The 25,746-nt window shown below is 48.9% G+C and overlaps 1 protein-coding gene and 1 long non-coding RNA gene across 2 annotated transcripts; one reads left to right on the top strand and one right to left on the bottom strand.

The window, feature by feature from the left end:
- Positions 1-1,751: 1,751 nt before the first annotated feature.
- CLEC19A (C-type lectin domain containing 19A) lies at positions 1,752-24,143 on the bottom strand. The gene is made up of 5 exons (XM_019820911.2): positions 23,939-24,143; positions 14,780-14,945; positions 7,532-7,625; positions 3,243-3,372; positions 1,752-1,962 (listed from the first exon to the last, which is right to left on the bottom strand). The coding sequence occupies exons 1-5, from the start codon at positions 24,024-24,026 to the stop codon at positions 1,883-1,885; spliced, it is 558 nt and encodes a 185-aa protein (XP_019676470.1). The 5' UTR covers positions 24,027-24,143; the 3' UTR covers positions 1,752-1,882.
- On the top strand, positions 9,945-13,494 carry LOC123382501. Its single transcript, XR_006590951.1, has 4 exons — positions 9,945-10,131; positions 10,986-11,041; positions 11,325-11,444; positions 12,754-13,494. It is a non-coding gene; the product is annotated as an uncharacterized LOC123382501 (long non-coding RNA).
- Positions 24,144-25,746: the final 1,603 nt, after the last annotated feature.

Below are 25,746 nucleotides of genomic sequence, written 5' to 3'. Positions count from 1 at the left end.
CTCCTTCAGGGTCAGCTGCAACCACAGAGAGGTCACATCCTTTCTGGGGAAGCCTGCATCACTGACTGAGTGAAGTATGGGTCTAAAGTCCTGGCCACTTCAGCCCTATGTGGTCCACTCCGACGGTCAGGATTTCTCCCGAATCTCCCAGCCAGGTTGGCTGATAATTTGCCAGACTGCACCCCAGTTCCACTCCTTCCTCTGCTTTCTCTTCCCAGGTATTGGTTCCTAATAAACAATCTCTACTCCAAACTCTGTCTCAGCAACCGCTGCCGGAAAACTCAGTCTAGAACCAGTGATGCTGGGAGCAGTCTGAAAAAGCCACAAGACAGGGCTTAGGACCTGGATTGCTCCCCTGCCCCCCTCTAGGTTGGCAATCAATAGCGGTGGGTGGAACAAGGCCTCTGGCACAAGGTGGTCCAAACCTCCATAGACTGAGCTGGGAGGGTGTACCAGGGGGAGGGAATGTCCTAGCAGAAGCCACGTATCAGGTAGTTGATGAACAAAGAAAACAGTACCCCTAAGCATAACTAGGTTGGATGGCTATTGCTACAAGGCTTTGCAGGATACTAAACAGCCAAGGACAAGTAACAGGCCCTTCCTCTAGGAGTGAAAACCAGAGAGCCTCTTGGGCTGCAGACAAGGAAGCTGGCAGGAGGGCAGACCAAGCCCGAGACTCAGAGTGACCGAACTTCAAAGGCAGTTAAGCTCCCAAGGAAAGCAGTGTTACACTATGGTCAGGGCCCCGACTGGGACCCTGACACATGGGATGAGGTCATCTGGGTGGTGCCCCCCCAAAGACGTTTCCACTTGAGGGGCCATTATGAATAATGCTGCTATGACCCCTCATGTTTGAATACCTGTGTTCAATACTACTGGGTATATACCCAGAATTGGAATCACTGGGTCCTTTGGTAATTCTATATTTAACTTTTTGGGGAAGCACCATACTCTTTTCCAGAATGGCTTCACCATTTTATATTGCCACCAGCAATGTATAAATTTGTTGATATTTTTGGGTTTTGGGGGGAACGACTCTCCTCTTTGGGCCCACATGGTTCAGATGATATTAACTCCCACCACTCTCTGCCCCAGAGATGGGTATCTAAACAACCAGAATTTGCTAAAGGGGAATAGGCATGTGATTGAGTCAGGCCCGTGACATTCAACTCTGAATCTCAAACAACCTTGGATTTGTGTTGCTTACATATATCCACCACCCTTGTTTCTTAATTAAGCCAGTTTCAGTGTGACCAAGTCACCACTCTGTATCATTAAGACTTGCTTGTTTGGGGCGCCTGGGTGGCGCAGTCGGTTAAGCGTCCGACTTCAGCCAGGTCACGATCTCGCGGTCCGGGAGTTCGAGCCCCACGTCAGGCTCTGGGCTGATGGCTCAGAGCCTGGAGCCTGCTTCGGATTCTGTGTCTCCTTCTCTCTCTGCCCCTCCCCCATTCATGCTCTGTCTCTCTCTGTCTCAAAAATAAATAAATGTTAAAAAAAAAAAAAAAAAGACTTGCTTGTTTAACACCTCTGCCTGGGGCGGCACCTAGGTGGCTCTGTCGGTTAAGCATCTGACTCTTGATTTAGGCTCAGGTCATGATCTCATGGTTCGTGAGGTTGAGCCCCATGTTGGACTCCGTGCTGACAATGTAGAGTCTGCTTGGGATTCTCTCTCTCTCTCTCTCCCTCTCTCTCTCTCTGCCTCTCCTCTTCTCTCTCTCTCAAAATAAATAAAAATACACATTAAAAAATTAAAAACAAAAATGTCTGCCCAGGAGCTTTATCTCTTCTGTGGCTTACATTTATTGAGTGTCAGATTTACACTAGGTATACCTACATGATGTGCTGGAGTTGGGCTCACTTTTGACGGGGCAAGACCGGCTCAGTGAATGGTCAGAGACGCGATCTTGCAGACAAAGGGGAACTTGCGGCTGCATGTGTTATCATTCCATGACCTCAGAGCTGCAGTGAGAAGAAGCACAGAATCCGGGTGAGGGTCCACCTACCACAGTAAAGTAACCTCACCGCCCCACTGGAGTGAAAGCCCTCTCCCGTGGCCTCATGCCTGCACTGGCACCCCTTTCTGGCTGGTGCTTGATGAGGCTGCTGTCCGGCCCTTCTCTCTCCTAAGGCTGATCCTGACTTGCTGCTGTCGAGGGGCAGGACACCCTTTACCCAGGGGCTTGGCCCAGCTCTGACTCCCAGGCTCCAGACTGGCTCCCAGGATAGCAAGTCCCTGTTCCCTACCTCCCTATTCGAATCAGGAGAAGAAAAAGGGGCGCAGGAGGAGCAGGAGTTGGGTGCTTGAATCTGGACTTTGGTAGATCCAGGTTTGAAACCCATTTCACTACTTGCTGTGTGACCAAGAACAAATTGTTTAACATCTCTGAGCTTCCATTTCTTCAGCTGCAAAATGAGAATATGAATCATTTTCACTTCTCCAGATAGGGTTGAGGAGAGATGATGTTGCTCATGCTGATGGCGGTGATTGCTAATACCACATGCAAATCGTTGTGGCCACTTTATGTACATTAGCTTCTTTCCTCTTCACAGCAACCTTGTGCGTTAAGTATCATTAGCCCATTTTGCAGATGCAGACTCTGAGCCAGGAGGTTAAGGCATTCACTTTGGACCACGCGATTAATAAGGGGTGGAGCTGGGGTTCGGAGAACAGCTGGATCAGCTGTGCCTCCTATAATCCTCACATCTGCCCTGTGGGTAGAACGGTTACTAAATCCATTTTACAGAAGAGGAAGCGGAATCTCAGAGTGAATAAGTGATTCCCTGCAAGGTTACAGAGCTAGAAAGCAGCAAGGCAAGGGCTTGGACCCAGGTGTATATCCTTTTCACTACTTCCACCTCGGTGCTTCTCCAGGCATACCTCTGCTCTGATAGTGAGGAGCACGAGCCTGGGGTCGGGGCTGGCACTCCAGCGCACTGGGGAGCTGACACAGACGCACCATCTTTTGACCGATCTGTGCGACCCCGCCCCTCCAACCTGCCCCATGCTTCTGCCTCTAGTATCTTTTTAATGCAAGCACGGTCTGCAGGTCAACAATGCCCCGCTACCTAGTGTTTAAACTGTATCCAGGGCGGAGAAGGGCCCGGCCCCCCAACCCCGCCCACTCCGCCCCCACCAGCCCCCTAACGCCCAGGAAAAGGGGGGGGGGCAGGCAGTCTCTCTGCCATCCCCGGCTCCTCCCCAGCACCCCTGCAAAAGCCCTGATCTCGCGGGCACTCACCGCTGGTGGGCCGGTACCATATCTGCACGCAGTCCTCTTCTGGGTCCTTGTGGACGCCGTCGTCCGGCTGGCTTCCGTCCCAGTAGCTGTAGTCATAGGAGGAGCCGTCGGTCCATTCAAACTGCCCTTCCTGGGCAGTCCCATCCAGAGTGGAGGAAGCCAGTCCGTGAGAGAAAGATCTGGCATCAGAGCCAGCCCCAGCTCAGGGCTGATATTCTAACGCCTCCATATGGAACAGTGCAGAAGTCCTCACTTTGGGGGCGCCTAGGGGCTCAGTCCGTTAAGCCTTGGACTCCTGATTTGGGCTCAGGTCATGATCTCACAGCTTGTGGGATCGAGCCCTGCCTTCTCGGGATTCTCTCTCTCCCTCTCTCTCTCTCTGCCCCGCCCCCACTCGTGGGCGCGCGCATGAGCCTGCATGCTCATGAGCTCTCTCTCCCTCTCAAAAAGAATCTTAACAAGGGGTGCCCGGGTGGTGCAGTCGGTTAAGCGTCCGACTTCAGCCAGGTCACGATCTCGCGGTCCGTGAGTTCGAGCCCCAAGTCAGACTCTGGGCTGATGGCTCAGGGCCTGGAGCCTGTTTCCGATTCTGTGTCTCCCTCTCTCTCTGCCCCTCCCCCGTTCATGCTCTGTCTCTCTCTGTCCCCCCCCAAAAAAGAAAATAAATAAACGTTGGGAAAAAAAAAGAATCTTAACAAACAAACAAACTTTTTAAAAAGTCCTGGGGCGCCTGGGGGGCTCACTCAACTGAGCTTCCCACTTCGGCTCAGGTTATGATCTCAAGGTTCCTGAGTTTGAGCCCTGAGTTGGGCTCTGTGCTGACAGTATGGAGCCTGTTTGGGATTCTCTCTCTCTCTCTCTCTCTCTCTCTCTCTCTCTCTCTCTCTCTCTCTCTCCATCTTGCCCAGTCTCTCTCTCTCTCTCAAAATAAATATATAGGGGCACCTGGGTAGCTCGGTCAGTTAAGCCTCTGACTTCGGCTCAGGTCATGATCTCCTGGTTGATGGGTTTGAGCCCCACGTGGGGCTCTGCGCTGATAGCTCAGAGCCTGGAGCCTGCTTCGGAGTCTGTGTCTCACATTCTCTCTCTCTCTCTCTCAAAAATAAATATTAAAATATTTTTAAAAAGTCCTCAGTTTGATGCGAGATACTGCTATTATACCATCACTACTAGCTGCTGTTTATTGAAGGTTCATTAGTTGCCATCGGGGGCTCTACTTATTTTCTCCCCACCATCGTCCAAGCAGGCATCGTCATGTCTATTGCACAGATGAGAAAACTCAGACTCAGATTGGCCTAGCCAAATTCACATAGCTAATAAAGCATTGGTGCTGGCATTCAAACCCAGGTCTGTGAGACTCCGTGCCCAAGATTTTAACTACTACACTTTTTTTTTTTTAATTCAATTTACCAGCAGACCGGAGTCACCCTTCATTTCTTTCCTTTTGTCCCTGTACTGTGTATTTTTCTTGCCTGATGTGAGACTTCTCTGTCCAATTACAAGAAAACTCCTGTTGGGAATTTGATTGGTGTTAAAATAAATGTGCAAATTAACTGTGGAAAGAACTATATCCTTGCCATGTTCTGGAACACGAGCCATTTCTGCATTTATTCAAGTCCTTAGAAAAGTCTCCCCCGAAAGACTGATGATTACGGAGGTGGCATCAGATAATGGAAACAGCATGCTGCTTCTGAGAGAGAGGCTAGAGCTAGATGCTACCCACCTCCTCACTGCCATCTGGACAGGTTACCTAACCTCCCCAGCCTCAGTTTCCACACCTTTACAATGGAGCTAGTCTCTCCCTCAGAAAGCTGTTGTGAGCAGTGATGAAGTAAAGGGCACAAAGGACTTAGCTAGTGCCCTGCAAGGAAGATTTTAAAAAACAAGATCTTTTACTGTATTGTTTGTTATTACTACACTTAATTATTGTAATACAAGTTCCTTAAACCCTAAGTGTATTCACAATCCTTTTTTTCTCTAAGTTTATTTATTTAAGTAATTTCTATACCCAACGTGGGACTCACACTCATGACCTTGAGATCAAGAGTCACATGCTCTTCTGACTGAGCCAGCCAGGCGCCCCTATAATCCCATTTTTAAAATTTATTTATTTATTTATTTATTTCTGAGAGTGAGTGGGGGAGGGGCAGAGAGAGAGAGGGAGAGAGAGGAGCCCAAGCAGGCTCTGCACTGACAGCAGCAAGCCTGATGTGGGGCTCGAATTCATGAACCGTGAGATCATGACCTGAGCCCAAGTGGGGCATTTAATTGACCGAACCACCCAGGTGCTCCTATAATCCCATTTGAAAGTTACTATTACGAATATAAATTTTGCGGTTCTTTTTTTTTTAATGTCTATTTATTTAAAAAAAATTTTTTTTCAACGTTTATTTACTTTTGGGACAGAGAGAGACAGAGCATGAACGGGGGAGGGGCAGAGAGAGAGGGAGACACAGAATCGGAAGCAGGCTCCAGGCTCTGAGCCATCAGCCCAGAGCCTGACGTGGGGCTCGAACTCACGGACCGCGAGATCGTGACCTGGCTGAAGTCGGACGCTCAACCGACTGCGCCACCCAGGCGCCCCTTAATGCCTATTTATTTTTGAGAGAGAGAGCATAAGCGGAGGAAGTCCAGAGAGAGAGGGGGACAGAGGATCCAAGGAGCCTCTGTGCTGATGGCAGTGAGCCCGATGAGGGGCTCGAACTCATGAACCATGAGATCACAGCCTGAGCTGAAGTAGGACACTTAACTGACTGGGCCACCCAGGTGCCCATTGTGGGGTTGTTTTTTTTTTTTTTCAATTACAACTTCTATGTAGGTTCTTGCAAGATGAATTCTATTGATTTAAAAATATATATATCCGGGGCGCCTGGGTGGCTTGGTCGGTTAAGCGTCCGACTTCGGCTCAGGTCATGATCTCATGGTCCGTGAGTTCGAGCCCTGCGTCGGGCTCTGTGCTGACAGCTCAGAGCCTGGAGCCTGTTTCAGATTCTGTGTCTCCCTCTCTCTCTGCCCCTCCCCTGTTCATGCTCTGTCTCTCTCTGTCTCAAAAATAAATAAACGTTAAAAAAAAATTAAAAAAATATATATATCCATCTCTGTTGAGTCTGGCTACTACTGTTGCTTCTGCTATTTGACAGTGACTTCTACCAGCCCTAGTGAGCTCTTAGAGTGTCCCAAGTGCCAGGCTAAGCTCATTGACTTTTCATAACAAGGCACTGTTATCATTACCCCCATTTTATAGCTGAGGAAACTGAAGCTCAGAGAGGTCAACAAAAAAAAATTGCCCAGAGTCACCTACCAGCCAGTAAGAGGCAGGACGGGGGCTGGAACCGGAGCCCTATTCCCCGCAGTACTCTGGGGGCAGGGCTGGTAGCATACATGCAAAACAGAGACAGTATTCAGCTCCTCCAGGGAAAGTCTGGGGACAGAATTCCCAGGGGGACTCTGCTGCGATGTCGCCAGGTATGAGATCTGGCCTTGCTCTTCACCATTATTCCATCGACCCCTGCCCCATTTTGCATCCCAGACCCACTTGTCTTTCAGGTCCTCGAATAGGTCATGATCTCTCACGCCTCAGGACCTTTGCCCATGCTATTCCCTCTACCTGGAATGCTCTTCCTCTGGCTGACTCCTATTTATCCATTAGATACTAGCTTAAATGTCTTTAACTTAGGGAGGCTGTGGCAACCACGGAAGTGCACTGCTTGGAACTCCCTCAGGAGGACCAGCTACAGGGAGCACGGCTGACCCACAGCCTCAGCTCTCCTGCCCCTTCGGATTCACCGCTGCGTTCACAGCCAGACCAGGTTTCCTCCAGGCTGTGCCCAGTCAGTCAGTGACTCAGCAGGTACTCAGGGGTGCTGGTGCCGGCTCATTCCTGCCCCAGGCGGGGTTCCTCTAGTGGCCCTCCTTTGCCTGAGGACTCCCCACTGGCCTAGCAAGTCTTTCTCAGAACTGTGCTATCATCACACTTATGTCCCCTCCTCTTTTCTCCCTCACAGATCTTTCCCCCTCAGAAATATTTTACACATCTAGTCACATTTTTGTGTCCACTGTTTTGGGAACTCACACCCAAACAGAGGCCTTCCCTGATCCTGCTATGTCCCCGTCATATACTCTTTCACAACACTACCTTCTACCTGGGGCATCCCGGTATCTGGTTTCTCTCCACGTGCTGGGCACGCCGCAGTGACCTGCCGTATGGGCCCCAGGTGAAAGGTCGGCTAAGTCAAACTGGCATCCTGGCTGCAGCTGCCAAGAGGGCCTGATGGCCCCTGCTTCCTTACCTGTCTGTGATCGTGAAGCCCCGTCCAGATGTCAGCTGGGATCCCAGGCACACAGCTGTTCACAAGGTCATACACAAAGACATTCTCTTCCCAGCTGCAAACGTAAGAAACGCAGTAGTGTTACTCGTCTCTGTTCACAGGACAGAGTCAAAAACTGAAAGCAATCCTTGTTTTTTCCTTCGTTTTCTTTTTTTAACATTTATTTATTTTTGAGAGAGAGAGAGAGAGAGAGAGAGAGAGAGCTCACTCTAGTGGGGGAGGGGCAGAGAGAGGGGAGGGGAGACAGAGACTCTGAATCAGGCTGTGAGCGCAGAGCCCCATGCGGGGCTCAAACCCATGAACCATGAGATCATGACTTGGGCTGAAATCAAGAGTCGGCCACTTAACCGACTGAGCCACCCAGGTGCCCCTCCTTCTTTTTCTTTTTTTCTTTTATTTATTTAAAAAAAATTTTTTTTTAACATTTATTTTTGAGAGATAGAGAGAGACAGAGCACAAACGAGTGAGGGGCAGAGAGAGAGGGAGGCACAGGATTTGAAGCAGGTTCCAGGCTCTGAGCTGTCAGCACAGAGCCGGACATGGGGCTCGAACCGACAAACTGTGAGATCATGGCCTGGGCCAAAGTCGGGTGCTTAACCGACTGAGCCACCCAGGCGCCCCTCTTTTTCTTTTTTTAATTACACCACCCATATGTGACTGTCTTTTCATGGCCACCTCTGGATCAGATCCATGCCAGTTCAAAGCAGATCTCAGCCCCACTATTCATCCTAAAAATTTACATCTGTCTCAAACACACCAGCAAATGAGGTGGATTATATTGACAATATCATGAAGAGACAGAGAAAGGGGTTTCTCATGCGCTCTGCACATCAAATAACTTGATGGAAATCTCCACTAGACACTTTCGTTTTCTCTCAGAAGCCCTCCTATGCTGCCAGTCCTTACATATCCTACCAGGTTTTTGTTCACATACCGCCTCCAAAATCTTTTGCCTCCCTGGAAAATTCGGCTCTGGGCTTGAACTTGCATAGCCCACTCAGCAACACCAAAGCCCTTTGGTTAACAGGCCACCCCCGCTTAGAAAGTGTCAGCCTTTTCAGGCTGCAGTAACAAAATATCATAGACTGGATGGCTTTCAAACAACAGAAATCTATTTTTCACAGTTCTAGAGGCTAGAAGTCCAAGTTCAGGAGGTCAGCATGGTCAGGTGAGGGCCTTCTGGGTCACAGACTTCTCGCTGTGTCCTCACACGGAGGAGGAAGGGGCAAGACAGCAATGTGGAGCATCTTGTATAAGGGCACTAATTCCGGGGCACCTGGGTGCCTCAGTCGGTTAAGCATCTGGCTCCTGATTTCGGCTCAGGTCATGATCCCAGAGTCATGGGATTGAGCCCCGTGTCAGGCTCCATGCTGAGCCTGCTTGGGTCTCTCTCTCTCTCTCTCTCTCTCTCTCTCTCTCTCTCTCTTTCTCTCACCCTCAAAATAAGTAAATAAACATTAAAAGAAAAAGGGTGCTAATCTCATTCATGAGGGCTTCACCTCATGACCTAATCACCTCCAAATGTCCAACCTCCGAATATGGTCACGTTGGGCATTAGGATTTCAACCTCTGAATTTGGGGGGTGGGACACAAATATTCAAACCATAGCAGAAGGCATTGGTGTCTTCTTGGGGGACCCTCACCTCCTATTTCAAAGAACTCAGAAAATACTTCACCTAACAAAAGACATCGGTGGAGGACACTGAAAGCAGTCTGCTTCCCAGAGCAACAAAGAAATAGAGATGGATGGATGGGTAGAGAGATAGACACATAGAGATTTTCCTTGGATCATTAAAATGTTTCCTGAGCGCTGACTTCATGACAGGTACCGTGTTGCATGTTTTGCATATGTGAAGTCACCGTATTGCCTTTTTTTTTTTTTTTTTTTTTTTGCATTGTCATATCAATGGGACACTGGGGTGGACACCCCTGGTTGCTTACTCCATAGCCATTTCTGGTCTCTTTGCCTGTTGCCTACATAAGAAGTTAGGAGAGGAAGGGCACCTGGGTGACTTGGTCAGTTGAGCATCTGACTCTTGATTTCGGCTCAGGTCATGATCCTAGGTTCGTGGGATTGAGCCCCAAGTCAGGCTCTGCGCTGAGCAGGGAGCCTGCTAGAGATATTCTCTCTCTCTCTCTCTCTCTCTCCCCATCCTCTGCCCCTCTGCCCTGCTTGAGCATGCCCACATGCGCTCTCTCTCTCTCTCTCTCTCTCTCTCTCTCAAATAAAAACACCACCCAAAAAGAAGTTAGGAAAGCTAGGTTTCACTTTCTAGCCTCCTCTTCAGCCACCACTGGCCATCAACCCCAGGTGGGCCAACTGGATGTAAGCGGACTTCCGTAAGGGGCGTCTGGGAAATACTGCCCTCCCTGATAAATGGAGACAGGTGTGCGGAGAAGGCTGCAGGGTCCATCGCGGCCTTTCCTTCTTGGGTTATAGTTGAGGGTGGACCTGATGTTTGAAGCTGCTGCACTGAAGAGCCTGGGGAAGGGAACAGCTCACCCAGCGCCCTGCTACCAGGGAGCCTGGAGAACGCCATCGGCAGAGGCCAGAAGGGCAGGTAAGGGAGGTGAGGGCAATGGACACACAATAGACTCGGCTCAAGGAGCTCACAGACCCAGAGGGGCAGATCCCACCAGACCAGGGGTCCCATTTTCGGCTTCCACGTGGCATTAAGGTAGACTTCAGTATGTTCAAGAAATCTTTATCGAGTCATAGTTAGCAGCCTCAGACCGAATAACCAGCAAATAACTCACTTTAAAACGGGACTCTGGTGAGGTGCCCTTTATGCTGCAACAAAGCGTATCTGCTGTCATTGGCTTCACCGGATGGCCACTCTCCACGGGCTGCCACCTTGTCTAAAATGCCCCCTATTAAATTCCCTTTGTCCTGAGGCCCTGGTAGCCAATCAGAGCAGCCACGTTTATTCTGCTTCGTTCTGTGTTTGTGGAAGACATTGCCAATCCGTTCCAGAAGCACTCAGAATCTTTCTCAACACCGTGCTGCAGGCAATCACATTCAGGGAGCTGCAGATACAGTTGGGAACTCAATCTTTGGGTCTCCCCCAAATTCATTTGTTGAAACCCCATATTCATATGTTGGGAATATATGAACCCAAATTCCTATGTTAATACCAGTGTGATGGTATTAGAGGGTGGGACTCTGGGAGGTGATTAGGTCATGGGGGTGGAGCTCTCATGAATGGGATTAGTGCCCTGAAAAGATGCCAGAGAGCTCTCACCCCTTCCCCGGTGAGGATGCAGCTCGAAGATGGCCATCGTGGACCAGGGAGCAGGCTCTCCCACTATGAACCTGACCAAGCTGGCACCCTAGCTTGGACTTCTCGCCACCAAACTAGGAGAAATACATTTCTGTTGTTTGTAAGCCACCCCGTCTGTCGTGTTTTTGTAACAGCAGCCTGAATGGACTAAGAACCGAGATACCATTGGAGGAAACGGAAGGGAAAATGGGTGAGTGGGGCAGGGCTTGCTGGCCCTCAGAAAGACGATCTGACATGGGAACCCTAAGTAAGAACTGGCCCCCTTGAGATGCCTAGAATTATAATAAACGGAACTATTAATGGCTCCCTCTCGAGCACTCAGTGACGAGCTAACTTTGAAAGAACTTCAGATGCTTGGTCTCCTTGGTCAGACAGTGTAGGGAGGAAGTGGCAGAGCTGGGACTAGTCCAGGACTGTCTGAGTCTAGTGTCCTTGCTTCTTCCCTTGGAACATCTGCTGTTTCCATTCTTTAGGCTTCCTCATCCTTGAATATCCTGATCCAAGATGGTCCTTCCAGGAAGCCTTCCCTGAATACCCCCTATCCACTCTGGACCACCTGGAGCACACATTTCTGACTTCCCAGAGGCAGGCTGGTTGGTTTATTTCTCTATTTCTTAAGGTCTGGTGTCCTCAAATGAGCCACAAGGACCACATAAACAACACCAAACCTTACTTCTACTTGACATCAGCAGGGCTCTCGTCAACATTGATGTTCCAAGAGTATGTGTTCCACCGTGTGAGGGAATCCACTTTCTGGGGACAGGGTGTTCTTAACCCTAGTGGGTCCTTGAGCTTGGTCCTGCCCTGCTGCGTAAGCACTGGCATCCCCACACGCCTCTCTCACGCACAATTTGGGGTCTCCTACATTGACTGCTGAACATACACGTTGAGCAGTCATCGGGTAGAGTGGCCGCCTAGCCATTTTAGCACTTGTTCAACAGCACCTGCTTGGGAAAAAATTTCCATATTTCATTGCATTTCCCCCATAACTGGTCAAAATAACTGGAACATAGAGAAGCCCAAGGTGCTACTGCAAGTAATAAGGAGCATAGAGCAGTCGAACTTAATTCAACTCAACTGCCTCTTGAAACAAAGGCGGAAATGATTAGGTAAGCAGAAAGTATGAGGATCTTAAATTTCAATCAGATGCTCCACAGACAGACATAAGCTGATTGTGTGTTTAATTATGAAAGAAAAAAAATAAAAGCATGAAGAAAACACCAGAAATATAGAATTGGATTGTGTCTCAAAGACAAGATGTAATTAGGGATTTTATAATAGCGTCTAGCTTTCTGTGAACTGAACTTCACATACAACAGGTTAAGGAGTTGTTCAGATCCAACTTTGCAAAATGTTTTCATAAAAGTATCATAGACCGGATGCCCGGGGGGGCTCAGTCGGTTAAGTCTCTGACTCATGATCTCTGCTCAGGTCATGATCTCATGGTTCATGAGTTTGAGCCCCGCGTTGGGCTCTGCACTGACAGAGTTTGGGATTCCCTCTCTCCCTCTCTCTGCCCCTTACCCACTTGCTCTCTCTCTCTCAAAATAAGTAAATAAACTTAAAAAAAAAAAGTATTAATACCAAAATGGAAAACTACCTGTAAAAGAGAGGAAAGGGAGAGAATGTTAGTAGTACAAGAAGGAAAAAGAGGGGGCATTCGGAGCTGAGAAGACAGGAAGAAGGTAGGTTGAGGCAGCAAAAGGACCAGAATTGGGTCAAGAATTGCCTGGAAACTCGCCACATTTGCCCAGAATCTTTGCTGATGCCTAGCTAAGGTTGAGGTTATAAGCACCATGAGTGGCTGAACTGTCCTGCCTGTGGGCTGGCTAAAGAGAAATTTTCACTTGGAATCATTTAAAAATGTACTCTTTATTCCGAGTATCTCATTTTCCTCTACAGCCTTGAAAGTTTTGACAACTTCTTTGATCCACCAGTGTGCGGGCCGGTCCTGTGCTCTGCCTGTATCACAGCGGATTTGCCCTGAAGACTGCCTTTCCCACGTTTTCTTGTCAGCTTCCCCGCAAGCAGCGGGAAGGGCCAGAAGAGGAAGGGGGCAGAGAGAAGCCGAGAGAAGCCCGGTATTTCTCTCCCTGCCTCGGGAGTCGCTGGCGGGGGCTGCCTCGCCTTGGTGGCTCCAGCTCTATGAGACTGGTTTGCCTTCCCATTAGGGGTGGAATTGGCTTCCTGCTGTTGTGAATCTCTAGACTGCCTCATTACTGCCTCTTTACGATCTTAGATTCCATCACTCGTGCGTATTAAATTCTGTTCTGCATGTCTGAAGTGGTTCCCGTTCTCCTAATAGACCATGACAGCCTCCCATCTTCTTCAGCATCACTGAGAATACAGTGGGAGCTCTATGTATCTGTTGGCTGAATACATGGAGGATTCATTTAAAAACTAAGACGGGGGCGCCTGGGTGGCTCAGTCTGTTGAGTGTCTGACTTCGGCTCAGGTCATGATCCCATGGTTCATGAGTTCGAGCCCCATGTCGGGCTTATAGTGCAGAGCCTGCTTCTCTGTCTCCCTCTCTCTGCCCCTCCGCCACTCACGCTCTCTATCTCTTTCTGTCAAAAATAAACATTAAAAAAAAAAAAAACTAAGATACAGGACCCCTTCTCTGTTCTTAACAAAAGTCAGTGACTCTAAAGCATAAAGAACCAACTGTCTTTCTGACTTCAAGTCTCTGAGGTCCTTGAAAAGAAGCCATACATCGGCAAGGCCGTCGGGTGTGAAGGCAAGTCAGTTAGAGGTGATGAAGGGGCACCCGGGTGGCTCAGTTGGTTAAGCGTCTCACTCTTGATTTTGGCTCAGGTCACGATCTCACGGTTCGTGAGATCGAGCCCAATGTCAGAGCATGCTTGAGATTCTCCCTTTCCCTCTCTGCCCCTCCCCAGCTCGTGCTTGTTCTTTCTCAAAATAAATAAATAAATATAACAAATAAATAAAAGGTGATGAAAAATGGGCTCCAGGAAAGGTGGGCAATGAGTGCAATTACGGTGCCACGGAGTTAGGGTGACTTCAGTGAAGAGACGGAGGAGAAGCGGATGGGAATTCCTAGCAGAGGGAACAGAATGTGCAAAGATCTGGAGGAGTAAAACGGTTGCACCAGACCGTAAAACTTTGAGACGGTCAATGTGGCTGGGGCTTAGGAGACACAGAGGAATGCTGAAGGTGGCCTTGGTGGGTGGTTATTCGACTGTTCAGGTTCAAATCCCAGCTCCACCACTTTAAAGCTATGTAACTTTGAGCAAGTTACCTTCTTGGAGGATCGGGTTCCGTGTCTGTGCAAAGGAAGATACCTACCCAATATGGTTTGAGAGAGCTTCAAAATGATGCTGTATACACTCAGCAAATAGACGTCACTTATTATTCCTCGTATTATATTCTTGGTATATATATTGTGCACATCGTATCGCAGGGTCAAGCCCCATGTTGTCATGCGGGGCACAGCACAAAATCAGCACATGTGAAGGTGGATCCTGTAGCAGCTCTTAGCTTCCCATGCTACACGCTTCGCCTTCAACTGTTTCAATGAGAAATTGGGCTGGATTGGTTTGTTTCTTTCTTCTTCTTTTTTTAATGTTTATTTAATTTTGAGAGAGAGGGAGAGAGAGAGAGACAAAGCAGGAGTGGAGGAGGGGCAGAGAGAGAGGGAGACAGAATCTGAGGCAGGCCCCAGGCTCTGAGCCGTCAGCACTGAGCCCAACGCAGGGCTTGAACCCATGAACTACGAGATCATGACCTGAGCCGAAGTTGGACGCCTAACCGACCGAGTCCCCCGGCCGGATCCGTTTCAATGAGAAATTGGGCTAGATCAAAGTTAGCTTGAATTACCAAAGAGAAACACCAGTGAGAAATGCCAGTTTTCACTCTCCGTTCCAAAGGGGGTGCTTGGTTGGGCTATGGGGGACGGATGTCCACTCACCTGTGGATGGAGGCCAGTTTCGCAGACTTCCTGCCAATGGAGAACTCAGAACAGTAGAAGTCAGCCTCGGCCCAAGTCTTATTGAGAGGGAAAAATCGGTAGCAGTGGCCTTTGAACTCCATCCAGAATAGTGGGCACAGAGAAGCCGGGGGCAGCTCGGGCATGGCTGTGGGCAGAGAAAGAGACTGGCGGGAGGGCTGGTAGCGTGGAAACATTGTTCCTACAGCTTATGACACCTTTTCAAGAGTGAAAGTAAAACATGTCCCATTGTGATTTGTAACATTCTGTGCTTGAGGTCCAAAAAATATATGCGTACCTAAAATTTACCAAATGACAAAAGTAATATATGCTCATTGTAGAACACTTGAAAAATGTTACTGCTTTGGTGTGTTTTTCTTCGTATCATGCTTGAACGCAGAGATTTGTAAAAATTCAATTATTATATTGTACTATACATACCTGTCAATATTCAGAGTTCCAAAAATTAGAATATATTCCCCTCCTGTTATTATAAATTTTCATAAGCATTGTTTTAAATAGCTCTTGAATACTCCACGGAGTGGTCCCCCTAGAGTTTATTTAATCATTCCCCTATTTGTGGATAATTAGACTGGTTCCCTTTTTTTAAAAACAAATACACATAATGCTGAGATGAACAGCCTCGTACATCAAGCTTTTTTCAGCATTTCTGAAGATTTTCCAAGGAGAGATTTTTTAAGGCTTTGATACAACTTGCTAAATTGCCTCCTGAAAGCAATTTATCCTCCCACAGTAATGTCTGAGAGTGCCCATCTCACAGTGCCCTCGCCAGTGCCGGGTGTTGTCACTTTAATGGCAATCTTTGCAAATTTTATAAGCAAAAAAAAGGTGCCTTGTTTCAATGTGCAACTCTGGGCTCTGTGGTGAGGGCAGACATTTCTCCACGTGTTTACTGACAAACTATAGCCAAGACTATTTATATCTGTAGCCCATCGAACTACTGGGGTTCAGGAAGCATCCTTAATTCTGAAAAAGCACAGATGGAAGTTCCTCCAAGCCTCGACCCCCTTGAAGGCCTCTTAGGAGATATCTTTTTTTTGGAAACCACAACTCAAGATGACTGGTTGCGAGGAAGAAGGCACACTGAGAACCTGCCTTGAGCTATGTTAGGTAGCTCACCTATGGTGGGGGGCAGGGCTAACATCTGTTGGACTGGGACTCTGGAGGTCCGGGTCCCAGCCGCCAGCTCTGTGCCTAACATGCCAGGTGACAATGGCACATTCAGCTGTCAAACTGGTTGATCTCTGGGGCCCCTTTTGTGGCCCCCCAAGGGTGTGGGATCTTTGCCTTTCAAGCCACTGTAACAGCTGGCTGAGCTCTTGAATAATAAAGTAGTGGACAACATTTATGAAGCATTTGTAATGTGTCACACACCTACAGGGAAACTGAGGCTTGGACAGGTTAAGTGACTTGCCCAAGGTCATCCTGCTCGCAAGTGGCAGGTAGGGATTTGAACCGAACCTCCTGACACCAGAGTCTTTGATCTGAAAGTCCACATGATGCCTCATCATGGGACATCAACAGGGCTGAGAATGGTTCACTGTCTTTCAGCACCTTACTTCATAGAAGTTCGCCAAATGCTTGGCGTCCATGGATTGCTCTGTAATAGTATGATTATTAATGATTAGCTCAGGGTTTCATAGCCGGGGTTGATGGGGTTTCAGGGATCCATTGTGTCCCCTGAAATGAAGTGCAAAATCAAGAGTGTGTACGTGTGCGTGTGCATTTATCTGGGGGAAAGAGTCAGATGTCTTAATCCAGAGAGCTACGCTAAGCAGACAGGTTCCATGTCTCCCATCACTGACCAGAGCCACTGGGCTTTCTCATTGACCAGAACTGCCCTTCCTCCCCCGGCCCCAGACAGCCACACGGTCAGTCCTGCTTTGTTCCACCTCTTGAAACAGTGGATGTTGCTGAGCTCTTTGTAGGAACTTTGTGGCACTACCTTTGAAGATGCAGAGAGACTTTAATAATTAAATGAAAGGGGCTGGAAGGGGAAAGGAGGCGGCCAGGGTTCCTACTCCCCTCTCCCCAAGGTCCAAAGGCTTCTCCTGGGTCCTAAAGCCTGGTGGATATTTCTAAAGCAGGTCTCTGTGGAAAACAAGCTCCCTCCTTCACCCTCCTGGTTCCTTTGATTCTGTCTACTGAACAAATGGTGGTTATGGATGCCTGGGGTGAAACATACCAGAAAATGGGGCTGTGACAGGTCACTGCTCAATTATTCCCTTTTCCACCTGGGCAGGCAAAGGCCTTTAATTGGAAGGATCTGGGAGGCAAAAAGCCACGTGTTTGCACATGGGATAATGAACTCCACCCTGCCTGGTATCCCACACCCCCCTTCCCTCTGGGATTTCTAGAAACTGAGACTAGAAGGATCTTAGAGGCCTTTTATCAGCCTGAACCCCAAAGTAGCCTTCGCTAATCTGTGTCTCTCTCACGAAGGGATTTCTACAGGTTTACAGCTTGATGAGTCAGGTAATGATGGCAGGTAATGATGGTAACAAACAGGACCAACCCCACTGGCTGTCACCTGAACCAGGCATGGTGTCAGGCTCTTTGTACATATCAGCTCAGTTAGTCTTCACACATCCTACAAGGTAGATACCACAATCACTCACGTTTTACAGAGGAAGGAACCAAGGACAGAGAGGTTGAGTAACATGCCCAATATCACACAGCAGCTGAGTGGCGGAGGTGGTTTTTAAAGCCAGGCTGTATGGCTCCAGATCTAATTTAGAGATTCCTGTCGGATTTAAGCCCATTTCCTTTTGACTCAGTCTTGATGGTCTGGACATTCATTCATTTCCTTTTTCATTCAACAAATTCTATTTGAGCACCCACTTGGGCTCAGGCAGTTAGCTGGAGATACTGTGGCCAGCTACACAGAGGGGGCTTCTGATCGCTTGGGTTTTACAAGATTGACATAAAGAAAAATAAGAATGGGGGCGTCTGGGTGGCTCAGTTAAGCATCCAACTTTGGCTCAGATCATGGTCTCATGGTTCGTGGTCTCCCCGCGTCTGGCTCTGGGCTGACAGCTCAGAGCCTGGAGCCTGCTTCCGATTCTGTGTCTGCCTCTCTCTCTGCCCCTCCCCTGCTTGCACTCAGTCTCTGTCTCTCAAAAAGAAGTAAAATGTTAAAAACTTTTTAAGAAAAATAAGCACAGAAATAAATTATTATGTCATTTGCGGATGTGGGTCATGTTGGCAAAAACTTGAGGGAGCACCCCCAAATTATTTTTGGAGGCTGGTTATTTGTTTACTCGCTTTGTCTCCCTAGTTGAACTGGTGGCCGCTCCAACTGTCTCCTCAAGGAGCTCATGGGTTGATTAGGACAGGACACCAGAGCCCCCTTCCCAGATGGGGAAACTTCAGGGTGTTGCCACAGGAGCACCTAAAAGTGGCACCTAGGATTTGGAGATCTGGGAAGCTTCTGGGAGGGGATGATGTCTCAACTGAGACCTCAAAGATAAGAGTCAGGGAACACATTTCCAGTGAGGACACAGCAGGTGCAAAGGCCTGGGGGTATGAGAGAATATGGAACATTTGGAGAACTGCAAATGGTTCAGCCAAGCTGGGAATCAGAGAGGGTGAGAAGGTAAGAGATGAGGCCAGAGGTGACAGAGGGAGGGTGGAGGGGAAGGAAGGGGAGGGGATGCACAAAAGGGCTCGTTGCTCTGGAAACCGGGAGCCAGTGGTCTTTTCCTTCAATTAGCAGCACTAAAGGCCACCAAGGTCTCCCAGCTGGGGTGGGAGTCAAAGTCTTTGGGAGCTCTGAGCTTGTGAAGAAAAAAGAACACACCAGTGGAGTTCAGGCCTCATTTTTTTTTCTCTCTCTCTCTCTCTTTTTAAAAGAAGAAATTGTCACCTTCCCACTCAATCTGGCTGCTCGCTCCCCTGGCTCCAATCCAGCCGCCCACAGTGCACTACCACGCTGCCTCCCGCCCAGATCCGCCTTGGGAGCCAGCCAGGAGGGGTGGTGAGGGAGGCTCTGGGGACCGCGTCCCAACCCCCAGCCCCACCCCCACTCCTGGGCCCCAGATGTCCCAGGAGACCGGGAAGGTGGCCTCTGGGAGGGCTGCCTCACTTCCCGCTGCCTCCCTGGTCCACACAGCCCGCTGTCAGGCCGTCCTCCTCCACTAGTGAGTCCTGGATCCGCACTGGTGGTCCTGGGCTTCTCATGCCCGAGTTTTGCTCTCCCTTCTCTGGGCCACTCTCGTGGCCACAAGATAGAGAGGAAAGAGCACTGGGAAATGTCTTATATTGTTAATAACAGCAGCCATTCATTGGGTGGTGAGTGTATAACTGCTCAGATCAGGCTAGGAGGGGTATCGGTATCATGCCCGTTTTACAGCTGAGCAAACTGAGGCTCAGAGAGCTGAAGTCACTTGCCCCTACAGCTAGCAAATGGTGGTGGTATCAGGATGGACTCAGACATCCCTAAACACTAAGTGCCTCCAGAAAACCTCTTTTTTTTTTCCTGGTCTTGGTTTTCTCATTTGTAAGACAAATATATCAAACACCAAATTTAACAGTTCATATGCTGAAGCCCTAACTCTTCAATGTCTTTGGACATGGGGCACTTGGGAGGTGATTAGGGTTAGATAAGTTCATGGGGGGGGGGGGAAACCTATGATAAGTGCCCTTATAGGAAGAGAAAGAGAGAACAGAGCCCCCGACCCTCACCCCCTTCTCTCCACTGTGAGGGGAGACAGCATCTGGAAGAGAGTACTTGCCAGGAACCAAATTGCTCAAGATCTTGATTTTGAACTTCCCAGGCTCCCAAACTGGGAGAAATAAATTCCTATTATTTCAGCCTCCCAGTGTATGGTGTTTTCACCATAGGTTACAGCAGCCTGAGCTAAGACCAAAAGTTAATTAAGCAAATAATTCAATGTTTCCTGGGTGCCTACTGGGCTTTGAGGTCTGTGACCTCAAGTCGCTCAGTATGGAGAGAGGAACACACACATGGCAATGAGATGCACTTCAGAAATATGCAGAGGGCTCCGTGACCGTGGAGGAGGGGTGGGAACGGGCCAGAGCGTCCATGCGGCACTCTGGGATCTGACTCTATGATCCAGGCTCTGAGATGTCTTCAAGGAAGTAGGGACATCTAGTTGCTCAGACCTCCATGCTCCAGCGTGGACTCTGGAGTCCAACGGCCCCAGCTGGACACTCAGTGCTTTGTGCCTCTGTTTTCTCATCTAAAAATGGACATGACGATAATGCCTACTTCACAGGGAAGCCATGGCCTGGCTCATGGTTGGCATCCGAGTAAGCATTAGATATTACTACTACAGAGACAGCTTGGGCCCCGAAACCTGCCTGGAGCTGGGAGTACAGTGCCAGCTTCCTGGAGGAAAGAGAAGCCCGATTCCCCCTTGCCCACCCCCAGGGGCCTGCGGAAGCAGCCAGTGAGCTTCAGACTTCAAACGCTTTGCTGGAATGTCCTTTGCTGTGAAGAGTACTTGGCCTCAGGAGCCAGGAAATGAAACTTGTTGGTAACGGTTGAAGAATCATAATGGCAAATATTTATGTAGCTTTTCCTAGGTGCCAGGCCCCCTTCTAAGCACTTTACACTCATTAATCCACTTAAACAATGTGATCAAAGCCAGGTTCGGAGAAAAGGTTTTACAGAAAGGCTGTAGTCTGGCTAAAGCCTCCCAAGCCTTCCAGAAGTGTCTAAAGTGATCTCAAGCAAATCTAGAGGTGTGGCTCCGATGCACTGTGTGCATATATCTTCACGTGCATGGAAGGTTAGGAGCCCTGGGATCAGTAATAATATGACCAATGCTCTTTTCTGCAAGGAAAAGTTGGGAGTATCCAGGGGAGGATAAACTAGGCCCATTTTCAATAAGGAGGGCTTTGACTGTGCCCTCAGCTTCATGGTCTGCAGGGGCCCCCTGACACCCTAAGATGAGCCCTCCCTAGTCACACATCAACATGCACACTCATACACACACACCTGCACGCACACGTTCTCTTCTGACTCGAAGTCACTTTCCTCTAGAAGATCTGTCTGCCCAGGCCCCAACTAGACTTTCTGCTGGGCTGGGAACCTGGAGAGAAGGAGAACTACCACTTGGACGGATGATGACCGTGGCAGGGTCACTGGCCTCTGTAGGCCTCGACTTCCACACCTGTAATATCGAAGGGTTGGGCTCCATGGATTCCCCAACCCTTCCTGCCAACTTCAGTTCTGAGCTTTCCAAGGTTGCCGGGGTTTGAAGTGATCTCAGTGCCCCTCTCAGCTGAGCGGGGGGGTGAGCTGGGGGAGAGATGTCTGGAAGTTCCTTTCTCCAATGGAGGTTTTTGTCACAGCAGAAAACCGTCTCTGGCCATTTCTATCATCTCGTCAACAACTGCAGTAACAGAAGTACTAGCGGTAAGAACTCAGTTTTTAAGCACTTACCGTGTGTTAAGCACTTCACGTCATGACCTCACTGAAGATCCCCCAATGTTTGGTAGGCACTGCTAATTCTCCCCACTTTCTAGAGGAGGAAACCTGACGCTCAGAGATGCCAGGAGCATAAGCAGTGAGAGAGAGAGAGAGAGAGAGAGAGAGAGAGAGAGAGTGAGAGAGGAGACTCCCCAGTTGTTTCCACTTGCAAACTCAGCCTCAGGCCCTTTCCACACACTGGATACAAAGGAAAGACTGGAATATACAAGGCAGACTTCAAGGATATTTTGTCCATCTCTCTCCTGCTTGCCCATTGCATGGATGCACAAACTGAGCCATAAGAGCAAGGATGAAAGACATTATTATGGACTGAATGTTTGTGTCCCCCTGTTCCTCCCCCATTCATATGTTGGAGCCTTAACCCCCAATATAATGGTTAAGTGGGGTCTTTGAGGCGGGTAATGAGGGTTCAATGAAGTCAGGAGGGTGGGACCCCCATGATGGGACTAGTGTCCTTATAAGAAAGGGAAGAGAGGGGTGCGTGGGAGGCTCAGTCGGTTGAGCATCCGACTTCACCTCATGGTCATGATCTTCCCGCTTGTGAGTTCGAACCCCGCATCGGGCTCTGTGCTGACAGCTTGGAGCCTGGAGCCTGCTTCTGATTCTGTGTCTCCCTCTCTCTCTGCCCCTCCCCCGCTTGCACTCTGTCTCTGTCTCAAAAATAAATAAACATTAAACAAATTAATACAAATAAATAAATAAAAATAAAAAAGAAGAGGAAGAGGGACCAGAGTGTACACATGCTCTTTCTCTCTCTGCCATGGGAAGACATAACAAGAGGGTGGTCATCTGCAAACCGGGAAGAGGGCCCTCACCAGGGAACTGAATCAGGCAGCACCTTGACCTCCCAGCCTAGGAACTTTGAGAAACAGATGCCTGTTGTCGAAGCCACCCAGTCCATCGTACTTTGTGATGGCAGCCAGAGCTGACTGAGACAGATGCTCAGAGATTTTATGACAGAACTGGAGCCCGACACTTGCCTGAATGAACTCATCTCCCACCATCAGGGTGGCCAGATTAAGAAGGAGGCCCAGGTAAATCTGAATTTCAGATAAACAACTAATTTTAAGCCTACCTCCCACATAATTTTTTTAAAAAATGTTTTTATTTATTTTTGAGAGAGAGAGAGAGCATGATCAGGGGAGGGGTAGAGAGAGAATTGCACAGAGGATCCGAAGCCGGCTCTGCGCTGACAGCAGAGAGCCTGAAGCAGGGTTCGAACTCACAGACTGTGAGATCATGATTTGAGCCAAGATCAAGAGTCACTCAACTGATTGAGCATTCCAGGCCCCTGTCCCACGTAATATTTGAGACATGTTTATGCTGAAAGATGACTGCTTACCTGAAATACAAATTTACACGGGCACCAGGCATTTTCTCTGGTAACCCTATCACCCCACTGTTTAAGTTGGTCCCAACACTGTAACAGCCCAATAATGTGGTCTTATGGGAGTCTTACAAGTGGTTCATTATTAGTCATACTTTAATGGGGATCAAAACGGTATCTCTGCCATAAAGTTATTGTGAAGGTTAAATAAATCTATACACACAAAAAAGTGCTTAAAACAATGCCCGGCATATAGTAAGGGCTGTGTAAATCTTAATTGGTTATAGGTATTATTTAATTAATTAATTAATTTATTTATTGAGAGAGAAACAGAGCGCAAGCGGGGGAGGGGCAGAGAGGGAGACAGAGAATCCAAAGCAGGCTCCAAGCTGTCAGCATAGAGCCCGACACGGAGCTCGAACTCACAAAAAGCAAGATCATGACCTGAGCCGAAGTCGGACACTTAACTGACTGAGCCACCCAGGCACCCCATTAATAATAATAATTATTATTATTTTCATATATTTTAAACAACGTTTGGAAATAACCTTCGCGGCAGAGGTGACAGGCAAGATCCTCAGCCCTGAGCAGGCTGCAGGATTCAGGAATCTTCCCACCCGGACGGGTCTCTCAGAACGAGCCCCCAGCCTCTGCATTGCCAAGAGGAGAAACTGAGCTCATTTGAAGCCCTGAGACTTTCAAGCTGGGGACTGGAACGCCACACGCCAGAGGCTGGTAGGTCCCAATTCCCAGGGACACAGAAAACCCTCAGAAGTGGGCCACAGAGCAGTGACCTCCAGGGAGGTCACGAGAGGGACAACTGTGTCCCCTCAGCCTGCCCAACGGTGGTGGCGCAGCAGCAGGTCCGAAAGCTCCCTGGGGGCAGCTGCCACAGCCAGGGTGGGGGTGGGGAGCCCAGGTGCCAAATCCCTAACAGAAACAGCCTTTTCAGATCTTCCTATGGTGCCAGGCACCAAGCCTGAAGTACTCCCCCCACTTTATCCGACTTCCCTTGCAGAGTAGCCCCAGAGGGTGCCACTCTCACCCCCATTGTCCAAAGGAAGCTGAGCTCAGAGAGGTTGAGAAACTTGGGCAAGGCCACACAGTTTTTAAGTTGCAAAACTGGGATTTAAAATCAGGACTTTTGGGGCGTGACCCTAGCACAATGCCCCTGGGGCCCGGTCGGGGGGGGGGGGGGGGGAGCCCAGCTCAGCTCCCGCCACACCGTGGGTCAGGCAGGCCTGCAGCCCAGGCAGCCAGGCCTCACGGATACAACCTCAAGCATCTGTGAGGTGTCCTCCTCTCCACCTGCTCCGGCCCTGGCCCCTATGCTCACCTGGGCTGATATTGATGTCCGTCTGTGGAAAAGCCTGTGCAGAAAGGAGGGTCAGTGAGGCCGCGGCCCACAACCCCCACCTTTGCATCCTGAGCCCCGAGGAAGCCACCTCCAGGCCTGAGTGGAGGAGAGAAGCCTTTCTGGGAGCTCTTCTGGGCGCAGGCGAGAATTGCTGGGAGCTCGGGACTCACTGGGTAGACCCCAGTCTCCTCCTCCTCCCCTCCCTTCTCTCCTCCCTCCTCCCGGCACTGGCACTGCTGGAGACAGCTCCGAGTGACAGCTTGAAGGCTGCCGGGGTCAGCCCCCTCCGGGGAACTAAGAGAAACCCGCAGCCCTGCTTCTGAGCCACTGCATGGCCTTGGGCGTGTGCTCACTTCTGTGAGACTCAGTTTTCTCCTCTGTAAGATGGGATAATAACAGAGTTTGTATCTGGGCCTGTCACAGGAAAGAAAGTATCTTGGATCCCGTAGAGGAAATACATACATACCAGAAGATAAAAATGCAAGTCTGAGCCCAGTGCGAAGGAAGTCGGAAGTCGGAAGTCCACAGCGGGCAGGAGGCTTGCTTCGGCTCAGCTGTCCCTCCACCCCGGCCCTGCAGGCATTAGAACTAGCTGCTTGCGGGGCCTGGGTGGCTGGGCAACCGACTTCCGCTCAGGTCATGATCTCATGCCTCGCGAGTTCGAGCCCTTCACCAGGCTCGGGCTCGTTACTGTCAGTGGAGAACCCACTTTGGATCCTCTGTCTCACTCTCTTTACCTCTCCCCTGCTTGCCTGCAGTCATTCTCTCAAAACTAAATAAACATTAAAAAAAAAAAAAAAAAGAACTAGCTGCTTGCCTAGGAAGACCTAAGTGAGTTAACCTCCTCCCCGTCCCTCCACCTTTCAGGGTTTCTTAGGGGTTAAAGGAGGTGCCTGTAGAAGGTTCTTGACACAGAATAAGTGCTCAACAAAGAGAAGCAAAAGTTATCATTCATGCCTAGTTCTAGTGTGTGGTTTGCCCGGACTTCAGTATTTTTTTACAAAAGCAGAAATGAACTACTGGGACCTCATCAAAATAAAAAGCTTCTGCACAGCGAAGGAAACAGTCAGCAAAACTAAAAGGCAACCGACAGAATGGGAGACGATATTTACAAATGAAATATCAGATAAAGGGTTAGTATCCAATATCTATAAAAAGCGTATCAAGCTCAACACCAGAAAATAAATACTCCAGTGAAGAAATGGGCAAAAGACATGACTAGACACTTCTCCAAAGAAGACATCCAGATGGCTAACAGACACATGACAAAATGCTCAACATCGCTCATCATCAGGGAAATTACAAATCAAAACCACAATGAGATACCACCTCACACCTGTCAGAAGGGCTAACAGTAACAACTCAGGCAACAACAGATGTCAGCGAGGATGCGGAGAAAGAGGATCTCTTTTGCATTGTTGGTGGGAATGCAAGCTGGTGCAGCCACTCTGGAAAACAGTATGGAGGTTCCTCAAAAAACTAAAAATAGAACTGCCCTACGACCCAGCAATGGCACTACTAGGCATTTATCCAAGGGATACAGGTGTGATGTTTCGAAGGGACACATGCACCCCTGTGTTTATAGCAGCACTATCAACAATAGCCAAAGTATGGAAAGAGCCCAAATGTCCCTTGATGGATGAATAGATAAAGAAGATGTGGTATATATATATATATATATATATATATATATATATATATACACACAACAGAGTATTACTCAGCAATCAAAAAGAATGAAATCTTGCCATTTGCAACAACATGGATGGAACTAAAGGTATTATGTT

The sequence above is a fragment of the Felis catus genome, chromosome E3, assembly GCF_018350175.1.
Source record: "Felis catus isolate Fca126 chromosome E3, F.catus_Fca126_mat1.0, whole genome shotgun sequence".
In the NCBI taxonomy this organism is placed as follows: Eukaryota; Metazoa; Chordata; class Mammalia; order Carnivora; family Felidae; genus Felis; species Felis catus.
This window is presented reverse-complemented; position numbering and strand designations above follow the sequence as displayed.